This window comes from Anopheles coluzzii, chromosome 2 (assembly GCF_943734685.1).
Source record: "Anopheles coluzzii chromosome 2, AcolN3, whole genome shotgun sequence".
NCBI classification, from domain to species: Eukaryota; Metazoa; Arthropoda; class Insecta; order Diptera; family Culicidae; genus Anopheles; species Anopheles coluzzii.
Window position 1 is genome coordinate 70,919,561 of NC_064670.1, and position 12,517 is coordinate 70,932,077.

General features: G+C 36.1%; 1 protein-coding gene across 1 annotated transcript in view; it reads left to right on the forward strand.

Moving 5' to 3' along the window:
- Window positions 1–12,517, forward strand: part of LOC120947882 (uncharacterized) — a 46,134-nt gene that overhangs the window by 4,370 nt on the left and 29,247 nt on the right. The window contains exon 3 of the mRNA XM_040363693.2: window positions 2,095–2,313. Coding sequence (XP_040219627.2) covers window positions 2,095–2,313 — 219 coding nt within the window. The remainder of the gene's footprint in view (window positions 1–2,094; window positions 2,314–12,517) is intronic.

Sequence of the window (12,517 nt, forward strand, 5' to 3'; positions counted from 1 at the left end):
AAATTGTAAATTTAATCCGTTTTTTTATGTAAATCAATTATTGTATTGAATGGTAACTTAAAAAAAAGTACGGAGAACTACGGATGTGGGAATATAGTTTGTTTCTGTCATAATCATGTTTTTTTCTCAAATTTCGAATAAAATATGCAATTTGAGTGAAAATATTCATATTTCTCGAGATAAAAAAGACAAAAATAAAAATGTTGTAAAACCAAAAACTGCAAATCGCATAATACACGTGCACCTTTTCCTTGATTTTGGCTTAATTTCCGACTTGCACTTTCAATTTCTCTTAGATTTATTTCCACCTTTTTACTTTCTTAGGCGCTAGTAAGTATGTCGAATGAAAAGGCAAACTCCGCATGTAGGATGCTTGGAAGGGTTTTTTTGCATACTTATGTGAAGGCTTTTCATTCATCAAACGGTTTTGTGTTGGGTATTGACCGAAGAAATGGTCGATGGAGTATTAAACTAACATTGAAATACATCGCAGAGCGATAGCACGGCAGAAAGGCAATGTTCGATCGAAACCGGTTTCACCCCATGCTGTATAGCATGCAGATTCAACTATACATGCAATAAGTGCCATTCGTTGAAGAAAGTGCGGAAAACGTAGGAAGTGAATGTACCATGCATACTACAAATCATGATAAATAAGCTTGCTAGTCTAAAGTGTAACACTTAACTGAGCAGTCAGTCCTTATATAATAAATTTATACAGTGTACATAATATTGTACTAATATAAAGTTGCATTCACGAGAATATATCATACATGGAAATGTTGTAAAATTTTATTTTTGTACCATATAGTTTTTATTGTGAAGTACTCTTAAAACCGCCGTGGAATACTTTGTGTGACGCTGGTTTCGCATATAATATTACTTGATGACTTTATTCTTTTTTTGTTGGGCACATAAAACGATATGGAAGATATCATTTACTTTGTAGACATCAACAGAGAATCAAACAAGTTATACAGGAAGGAAGTATGTGTTGCTACTTAATTCCGTTTCATGGTAAAGAGTTGGTTTTTCCTACACAACTGAGAAAGTATCAAGAAAGCTTACCGATACATATTTATACGGAAATATTAACAAGCAACATCACAATGATTTGCATTGAAATTACGGTGTTGGGATTAAATAATTTCTCAAAAAAGGAGAAAAATTCAATACAGCTATTAAAAAACAAGCTGTTTCGAAAATCATTGACTTTGGATGTTATTAGTACAAGTTATGGATAGTATTATCATACAACAACAATATTACACAACCAATTTTTCAACCTGTTTCAGTAAAATTTTATACTGTAACTTTACTTAACATTTCTTAGAGGAAAGCTGTTTAGTGGATGCCTTTTAATATTACATATTTTACTCAAAAGCAGTAAACAATTTGACTTTATTTAGGTAAGATTTCGTCTAGCAGAATTACTTTGAAAGAATTGGAAGCCACGATATGTAAAATTTCTGCAACAATTCACCAGGAAAGGAACCTAATAAAATCTCAAGAGGACCAAGCGCAGAGTGCTTACTTATTTATACAAAATTTAGTACAAAAACTGTACCAAACGATATAATACATAGATAATTATGAGCTGAAGAGAATGGTAATCTCTCTCGGCATTAATACAAATCGTTATATGAAAGGAATATTTCGTTACTTGGTAATCCAACCCAAACAAACAATTATTTAACATTCAGTAATATCAAAATGGCTTTCCTATGATTTTATCTAGCTTGTTATACAAAAAAGCTCTTACCTTATAACACTAAATAACTGTTTTGATTAGTTGATGAAATACTGCAAAACAATAACATACCTTAGATATACATTGTTACGTGTAAATTTTAATTGCTATTTAACATTATTAAATAATGGAATTAATCACTCAGACTATACTATCTTAAACATGACGATAAAGCACCATTACTCAAAACCATTCAATAGTTGTCACAGTTATATATACATACAAACAACAACAAAAACACACATCAAAAGATTATTGAAAGATTGTTACATTAAATTTGCTCTAGATTATTTCATTTGGTTTGTTAAGTTATTGTTCACAATTCGCATTATTATCCTTTTCAGATCTCGCTTGGGTCCGCCGCCGAATGCAGAAGACAAAATAGCCTCAAACTATTTATACAATGAAGACTTTGACATCGACCTCAATCTTACAGATTTGGACGACCAATCGAGTATGTATGAATCTCAATACACATTCTGCACTTGCAGCTACTGTGAGGAGGAGTCCGATCGCAGCCCATTCAACAACGTTCCCGGCAACAGATTTTCCTTTTGTGAAAGGTATGCTAGTACTTGTACTTTGTAAAATATTCTCATTTTTTTACGTTACGCTATGTTATAGATTACACAGATATACTGTATTCTTCTACAGTTGTGTTCTATACATTCTATATCCTTTAAGTTTCGTTTTTGTTTGGTACACGTGGTGTATATCCAACCTTTTTAGTCACGGACCACTTAGCAATGCATACATATTTTCCGCGGTCCACAACTATTGAGGACATGTATTTTGTAGACTTTGTTCAAACTGTATTTTTGTGAAATAAAAAGGACAATATGGATTGTAATTTCGAGGCATGGCAGGACCGTTAAAATAAACTAAACTGAATGAATTGTAATTTTGTAATAAATCAATTCTTTCGCGGATCACCGGTTTTTTTTACTAAAAAAGCCGCTGGTGTATATGAATCGATATTTTTAGTTGAATGATGGTCACAATAAATGTATGTTTAAAAAAAATCAAAACTGTCTAGTGGCATTTTGTAAGCCGCAATCCCAGTATTAAATAGTTACAACTATCGATATGATCAAAACCAGTTGAATTTAAAAAAGTGCCTCACGAGCTTCTTTTGTCTACAAAGAGTACACCTTTCATGCAAATGATCTTTATCATACATAGGAACATAAATTAATGAATGGAAACATTAATGAACTTCACACATGCATTTTAAGTATATTGCCTGAGCAATAAATCCCACCTGCCCTAAAAAGCTGTTTTTTTTTACTTCGACGTTGAATGTTTATTTTCTACGCTTAACCTTTTCGCAACATTGAAATTAAAGTCGTCAACTCGTACGACTTAACAACATGCCGGTTGTGGGTTCAAGTCCACAAATAGACCGTGCGCCCATGCGTAGGACTGACTATCCTGCAATGGCAATCAATAAGTCACCGAAAGCCAAGCACTCTAGTTGTATAGGCAGACCTTGACCAAAAACGGGTTTTGTGCAGCGAATGTTTACCATCACAACAAGTGGCTCAATATGTCTGCAGCTTCCTAAATCTATGCACAATTGTACTACATTATTTCTATGTCGTTCAATTGTACTTGGTTTTAATTGATTTCAATCGATTTAAAGACCCAGTGGATTTGCGTCCGTGAATTATGGCTCCATGAGTTTTGCGTTTGTGAGTTCACATCTGTGTATTTTGAGTCGCAATTTTACACAATGTCACAATTTTACTACAGGATTATACCACCAAATATGTTGTGGTCAAGTATTATGTGACCAAGCATTCTGCATTTTCCAAGGATATTGCAAGGATATGCGATTTTGCACCGCGTATCTTGGGGACTACCTCTACTTCAGTAACATATGGCCACTGAAGCGTTTGGACGTGTTTCTGCGTTGCTCCTGTGTACTGTCTGTTTTTGGTGTGATTTTGGTTTGAAATCGTTCGTTTTTGAGTTTGTGAAGCTGTTCCTATCGCAAGTTTTGCTGTGTTGCTGTGTTGAAGCATTTTGTTCCTGCATCGTACGAGAATTTCTACGAGAACGCTTGCCTGAATTTGTATTTTCTGCGTGATTTGTGTTTCATCGGCGACAGCGGTTCAGTGTTATTGACCCTGCTTAATACACTCAGAGAGTAATTCGCACCAGCTCATCAATAAGTGTCCTCTCCGTTCACTCTCACTGCTCACCTAAGTGATCGATACTCTCTCTCATAATGGACTGTGCAATCTGCTCTACTACTATCAACAAAGATCCGGTTGTTTGTAGTGGCAATCTTCCTTTTTCGGAGTGCAATTCTGCCTTTCATCCGGAATGCATTAAACTTGCCGCCACTTGTGTTAAGGAGGTGGCACGCAATCGTGGTCTCTGCTGGATGTGCGAGAAATGCCGTGACTCGAGATCAGATTTATTCTCATCAATTTCGTGCTTGATGAATACACTGAAAGATGAGTTGAAAAATGCAATACGGAGTGAGCTTGATCAAAGGATATCTCAGCTGGATCCAAATAGAGTGATGCCGCAAGAGCGTGAGAAAATCGCTCCGACTGTGAGTACTATCTCTCTCACCGATAAAACATCCCACACATCCACCGATACTCCTATGTCACCAACACCAACTCCCGTCAAACAGAACTCACTACCACACTCTCAATCGCGTATGCTCTCTGATAATGAACACATAAATCCAACACAAGCAATTCTTCACACCGGCACTGCCAATGATCACATCAACACAGACACCATACAATTCATTCCTGCACCTGAGCCAAAAGTTTGGATGTTTGTAACGAGGATTGCACCCACTGTAACTGAGGAGAATATGAAAATGTTCATTCTAGGAAGGTTAAAATGCACTGACTGTTCGGTGAAGTGTGTCATACCAAGAGGTCGCGTTACAAGCTCACTAAAGTATGTGTCCTTTAAGATCGGCATTCCATCGGAGTTTGGCGAGCTCGCTTTCTCTCCTTCAACTTGGCCATGCGGATTTGTTTACCGCCAGTTTGAATTTCACCAACGTACACAGAAACAATTCACACCAACACTCCCGGTATCTTGCTTTCCTGCTTCAAACAATTCAACTGCCAGAAGTTTCTCAACTACTAATTTTATGCATAATGATGTCAACTGCATAAATGTGATCCCACCAACACACACAACACAACATAGTCCATCACCGAGCCATCATCTTAAAAATGCAAACTCACCTGAAACTCACCTGACTCAAAACAATTCCTCCGGTTCGACTTTTTTAAGCCAACATTAAGTCATTCAACTGTACCTATGGAGCCAGTACTAAACACATTCAATATATTTTATCAAAACGTGAGAGGCTTACGTACTAAAACCTCTGAATGTTTTGCTAATACTGCAATCGCCGACTGGGATGTTATCGTTCTTACGGAAACGTGGCTAGATGACAGCTTTCCATCTGAGCTTTTGTTTGATAACAACCGCTTTAATACATTCCGTACGGATCGTTCTGCAGCAAACAGTAACAAATGTAGAGGTGGTGGTGTCCTCGTTGCGATCAATGCAAATTATGCTTCCTCTCTGTGCTCGACAAACACATCTACAATTGAATGCCTTTGGGTTCGAGTAAAAGTTCTTAATGTTTCGCTAATCATCGGATCATTTTATTTGCCTCCTGATCAATCAGCCAACATGGACACCATAAATGCATTCTGTAATTCATTGCACTTAACGAGAGAGAAATATAAGAATGACTTTTTTATTCTGTTCGGGGACTTCAATCAACCTAATCTTAAGTGGGATATCAACGGCAAATTTCCGACACTGAATCTTATGCTTACCCGACTATCCCCTACCAGTCAAGCTCTACTCGATGAACTAAGCTTTGAAGGTCTTCGCCAACTTAACACTGTTCTAAACCACAATAACAACATGTTAGATCTAGTGTTTGCGAACGACAAAGTTACTGATTACATGAGGCCAATCGAATTATGTATCGAAAGTATTGTTGAACCTGATGGACATCATCCAGCTTTACTTACATACTTCACGCTCCCGCAATACAGTGTGCCGTCATCTCAACCCCCACGTCAAGCAGATTTCAATTTTAGACGAACTAATTTCACTGATCTCGTTTCTGCACTTAACCAAATCAACTGGGACTCTATCGCTGACTATGACGACATCAACGACAGTGTGGCTGAATTTTCTTCTCAAATGAATGAACTGTATGAACAATTCATCCCACGGTTTAATGTTCGTGCTCATCCACCATGGACCAATTCTGCACTACGTTTGGCTAAACGTCGAAGATCACGGGCCCTTAAAAAACTGCATCGACTAAAAAACAGCACTAATCAAATAAATTTTGCTCGCGCCTCAAAAATATATAAGCAGCTGAACCGAACCGCCTACGCCAACTACGTCAGGAAAATTGAAATCAATATCAAAAGACATCCCACATCATTCTGGAAATTTGCTAAAGATAAGGAATCCTGTGGACGACTTCCTTCCTCGATGCAGTTTGAGGGAAATACCATTACCGGAGATGAAGAGTTTTGCAATGCATTTGCCTCATATTTCTCTTCTGTGTACACCAACAATTCCTCGGTTCCGTCTAACTCAACATCGGCTTTATCCTTCATAAATGATGAGGTTAATTTATGCACACCACTAATCAACGATGATGAGGTGGAATCTGCTATTTCGTTGTTGAAGCTTTCCTACGCACCTGGGCCTGACAATATTCCCAGCGCAATTCTCATTAATTGCAAGGCTGCTCTCATTCCCATACTGACCAAACTATTCAACAAATCCTTGCAATCGAATTGCTTCCCGCGTCTTTGGAAATCATCGCGGATGTTTCCTGTTTATAAAAAATCTGACAAAAGTAATGTGTGCAATTATAGAGGAATTTCTATGTTATGTGCGTGCAGTAAACTGTTTGAAAAGATAATGTCTCGTCATATGTTCCAAGCCTTTTCACCATTAATTTCTAATGTTCAACATGGCTTTATGCCGAAACGATCGATTGAGACCAATCTAATATACTTACTTAACTTTTGCCACTCCTATATTGACAAGGGCTTACAGGTTGACGTCATTTATACTGACTTCTGCGCTGCTTTTGACAAGGTCAACCACTTTCTATTGCTATCTAAATTATCAAAATATGGTGTTCACACAAATGTTGTTGAGTGGTTAAGAAGTTATTTAACTGATCGTTGCATTAACGTTAAGATAGGAACTAGTTTATCTGCCACATTCCATAATTTATCTGGTGTTCCTCAAGGGAGTATATTAGGACCTTTACTATTTATTATATTTATTAACGATGTCGTGTTTGCTATTCCTCATGTTAAATTGTTATTATATGCTGACGATCTAAAAATGTTCCTACCTGTTAAATATTCTGACGACTGTGAAATGTTACAAGACTCGTTAAACTATTTTTCTGCATGGTGTTTTAATAATGAAATGTTACTTAATGTTAGCAAATGTAGTTGTATAACATTCTCAAAGAAAAAAAATCCTATTATTTATAACTACAAAATCAATGAAGACAGCGTTCCACGTTTTTCTCAGGTTCGGGACTTAGGAGTTATTTTAGACAGTAAGCTTAGTTTATCTAGCCATTATCAAACTATCGTCACTAAAGCTCTTAAACTGTTAGGATTTGTTTTACGTGTCTCGGCCGACTTTAAAGATCCTTTCAGTTTAAAAACATTATACTGTTCTCTAGTCCGTCCCATCCTGGAATTTGCCAGTGTAGTTTGGTGTCCCCATCAAATCACATACATAGATAAAATTGAAAAAATTCAGAAAAAAATCACACGTGTTATGTTTCATCGTCTTCCCTGGTCAAACCAAATTCCACGTCCTTCGTATAATGTTCGGTGTTTACTATTTGGCTTAGAGACTTTACAGCATAGGAGAACTACGGCTCAGATAACTTTCATGCATAAATTATTAATTGGAGATTTTGATGCACCTGACATTTTAAATTTTATTTGCTTTTCTACTCCCTCTAGAGGTCTTAGAAGTAGAGAGCTACTAAGAAGCCCTTTTAGATCGACTGGTTTTGGTGCCAATGATCCACTGCTCAAAATGATTGATGTGTATAATAGGTTAGGGTTATCAGCAGATTTCAATCAATCCGTTAGTCAGCTGCGTCAGCATATTCAAGTTAGTTCTAGGGCCATAATTTAAACTTGTACACTGTAAGCATTAAGTTATTTAGGCATACTGCCCGATAACTTTGATTTAAATAAATAAATAAATAAATATGAAAATGTATATTTATACGAGACACTCTCCATAACAATAACGTATATAATCATTGCTAGAAATGCACATAAAAAACCGGGACCAATTACTCACAATAGCTCACTTTTGATACGGACAGCAAGAGGAGATTAGTATTTATACGCCTAGATGTATGCCATGTTAGGCGTAAGGCATAACTGGTACAATTTATGATTTAGAGCGGAGAATTTTTTCCTTGTTTTGCTTCAGACTTTTTTAAATAAGTCGTTAGTATTTATGCTATAGAGGGTACGCTGAAACAGGAATGTGACACATGTTTTGATAAATTTGTCAGGTTTTTAGTCGCTAGCGTGCCCTCGCGTCGCAGACAAAACAACAAATTGAACTTGAATGAATATTGTTCAATCTATGGCTGGACATTCATGTAAAAAATGTCAATATTCCTCATGAAATATTAAGTGTTATGAGGTAATACGAAGATAATAAAGTAGAATACATACCAAACAAAGTGTGTCTTGTGTGTATTATTCGATAGCTGCCAGAGCGCTGCCTGAGCTAAACCACCTAAATGTATGCAACTCGCATTGAGCGACAATGACGAGATTTTCAAATTGCTCATTGTCGTTTTGGTGTAAAATGAATATAACACTTTTATGCTCAATCACATTTATAAATCAACTTGGTTAGAAGGTAGGAATGACTTTTTCACTCCTAGCACATTTCACTAGTTGTTATTGCTGCTGTTTGTTTTATGTCTTTTCTTGCCTGCTGTCGTCCAACCGAAAATGTACTTCTAGCAATACGGACTTGAGTAGATATTATAAAATATTATTGAATTAAATATTATGTTACAAAACTTATTTTAATAGCTTTTATATGTTATATGTGTGCTAAGTTTGTTTCTGATTTTACAGCGTCTGCCCAATACCTAATGCACAATTACAATGCTGAATGATAAACCCATCTATCATACCCATTACCTATTGTTAGTTCAGTATTGATGCAATTGTATTTATGTTTATTAATAAAACAAATACATTGAGGCATCCGATTTTAGTTTCGGCAATAAATAAATTTTGTAGATAGTTAGCGATGACCAGTACAAAGGCTATTTACTATTCCTAAAATCCAACACACTTCAATGTATTGGATAACCGGCCAATAATAATGTTTGAGTAAAATTGTGTAAAATAGAAAGCTCGTTGAGCAAGAATTTTTATCCTGGAGTTTTCTCTAGTCCAAGGTTTATTTTTTATTCAGAAGGAACAGTTTTGCTATGTAACTAATCCAAGGTTCCATTGTTGTTGTTGTTATTTTATACTGTACTACAAAACAACGGAACAACTAGGTGAAAGATAACTCCATGAAATATTTCATGCTATATTTTCAGGGTGCTTTCTACCGCCTTTCTACGCCTTTGGCAAGGGTACATGGTATACTGCGTCTTTTAGGCAAACATTTTTGTTTCTGATAACAAACAATGTTAGGCTGGACATACACGAACCGAGATCGTAGCGGTACCGCGAAATTTGCGCGTTTAAAACAGTTGTAGAAAAGTTGGGCTTTCAAATCTTCCGCGCCTCCAATTGCGCCTTCTGTTTCGCAGTTTTCGCAGCAGCACGAACCGATTATTCTAACTTTTTCTGATTAATTTGTCTTTAAACTCGTGTCGAGAAAAGAGTTTTGTATTTTATTTTGCAAAAAATATCTGAAATAAATAATATGATTCGCAAATTGATAAAACAAATATTTCATCTTGGCACATTCAATTGTCACCAAACCTCGGAGGAGACCGTACACGAACTTCAATTATCTCGCCTGTCTGTCACCCTGCAACCAGACATCCCGCGAAATAGCGTCGCGCCGTGAAGCCAAATTCAATAACATTTGATGATATTCGATGTCAGGTCCATACAAAACCAATCTGTTTCACGGCGAATACTTTCACGCCATGTGTGAGCGCTCGAAAAATGTGACATTTCATCGAATGTCATCGCACCATACAAGATAACAGCTGGGTACATACCAAGGTGTTACCGTAACAATAGACGATGCGCAATCTCAGATTGCGCATATATTTATCTGTCAAACGGATCGGTTTGATATATTTATCTGTCAAAAAATATGTATATATCTCGGACATATAATCTTGAAAATTTATGCGCAATCTTGGCGCAATCTGAAATTGTATGGAAATGACGTTTATAGCTCAGGGTTGGCTACGCGAAATGACATATGTTTTGATAAAACGAATATATGCGCAATCTGAGATTGCGCATCGTGTATTAATACGGTTATAAATGACAAGGTGAAGTTGTTCAGAGCAAAATGACATTTTTCGACTTGACATAACTGTTCCGTGGGCTCCGGTATAAAAATTGTGGAGGGCTGGTGCGAGGTAATGAAATTTGTATGCAGAGAGTGACAGATGTCTTCCACAATGTCGCCTAAATCAACCTTCTAAATACATTATCCTTGGTATATACACACATACGTGAAATGTTTCAGTCATGTTGATTTTGGCTATTTTTTACGGTTGACGGCGTGAAATTGTCGCAATATGTCTAGTTGCACGGTCAGATTTTATTTGCACAGTACATCAGTACAAGCCACACGCGATTTTCACGGTACCGTGGAAATCTAGATATGTTTATTTTCAATCTTATCTTTTTTGCCAATAATGCCAAATAATGTTGGCCAAGGTGACATTTTTGTTATTGTCAATTATAACATAATCCGTATATTAGTTATAACTGTAACAGTAACTGTAAATAGTATTAAGTGTCAATTGTAGTATGATAATTTTTTAAACATATTTTTCTGTTCTGTCTGTCTGTTTTTTTCTGTGAAATATTTTTTACAAAGGTATATTTCACAGCATTTGTTAGCTTTTTTTAAGCCCTTTGAAAAAGATTATATTAAAAAAAATACAGATGCATATTTTATTACTCTTGTCTATTGAAATGTTCCCAATTATTGCAAAGGCTTAGAAAATGGGAAAAGAGCATAATTGATGAGTAATTATTAGACTGAATATATTTTGATCGGTTGACAGTCGTTCAAAAGTGCTGTGACTAAAGCTGCTTTAATCTTGTAGATAAGTTTAACCCAGGTAGAGGATACAAAATTGATTGGATAAAGTAAAAAACCTGCAACCGTTATTTTTTGTTGATTTTTTTTGGCATGATGATTATGCTGGTTATTAACGTGGGCAAATAACTGGTCATGTGTAAGTTATGACAGATATTTAAAATAAATTACATTTTTGCATAGTTATACTATTTACTTATTCAGATTATTTCCTTTTAGCTGCCAAACTACCAAAGCAATCTGAATCTCGAGGCAATCCTTCAAAGAGTAGATACATTCCAACAATTTCTCAACGTTGATCTTAGATTTCAGGTTTGCGATTTAGGCAGGTTTTATTCATTTAAATAGCTAAATGCTTACATTGCCGTACGGCCAGAACTAGCTCGAATATGCTGACGCAACTGACTAACGAATAGTTTAAAATCTGCTGATAACCCTAACCGGTTCTATACTTATATTACTCTATCAGTTTTTATTCTATTAGTTTGTTTGCATTTCTACTAACGTTTAGACGTTACGGAAAATAACAATAATGAAAAGTAGATCATAGCATATAATTCAAAAAATTAGTAGAATTATCGTTGTCAATATTTGTTTCCGATACAATACAATGCAATACAATACAATACAATACAATACAATACAATACATAACTCGATACGAAAACTAAAATATTTGAAATACTTCTTGAAAACACCAAATTTGTTGATACTATTTTACGCATTTTTTCCGAAGAAAAAACTTCAGCATTTCTTCTTGCCCGGTTGCTAACTAATCGTTTCTCCTATATTGTGCAGCCAACACGCCTTGCTGCTCTTATTAGGCCGTCGTTTCTCATTTTAGTGGCAACTAAAACCCCCGTTTGTTTGAACTCTCTTGCTTATTGAGCATCTAACTAAACGCTAAACCAAGAAGCCGAAGTCTCTCTCCCTAATTGCTATATTCAAGCAGGAAACCATTCGAAGGAAAACGCAATCTTCCCCTTTGGTTACTCTGTTACAGTTTGGGTCGTTCTCTGGCTCTTTTAGTGTCTCTCTCTGTCTCTCTCTCTCTCTCTCTCTCTCTCTCTCTTCGTAGAAGTGGAAAATAGTCCAGTAGTACGGCAGATATGTAGTAATGAAGAGAGCCTGAGTGCGAGTTGGTTAGTTTGGTAGCTTGATTGAGCGAAGGTCGCTCGACCGTCAATATTGTTAGAGCAGTTCATTACGAAGTGTGTGCGCTTGGGTGCTGCAACCGTTATTACGGGTTCGTTGCTTGATGTAGAGTTGAAGTTTAAAAAAGGTGCTTTTCAAAAAATGTGTTTCTGAAGTGAATGAAATCAGCTGTAGTTTAATGCATTAAGTTTTAATTAATGCATGACAAGAATATTCTGAAATGTACAAGCTAATAAGCAAATGATGTTACAAGTGATGGTAGTGTGTCGTT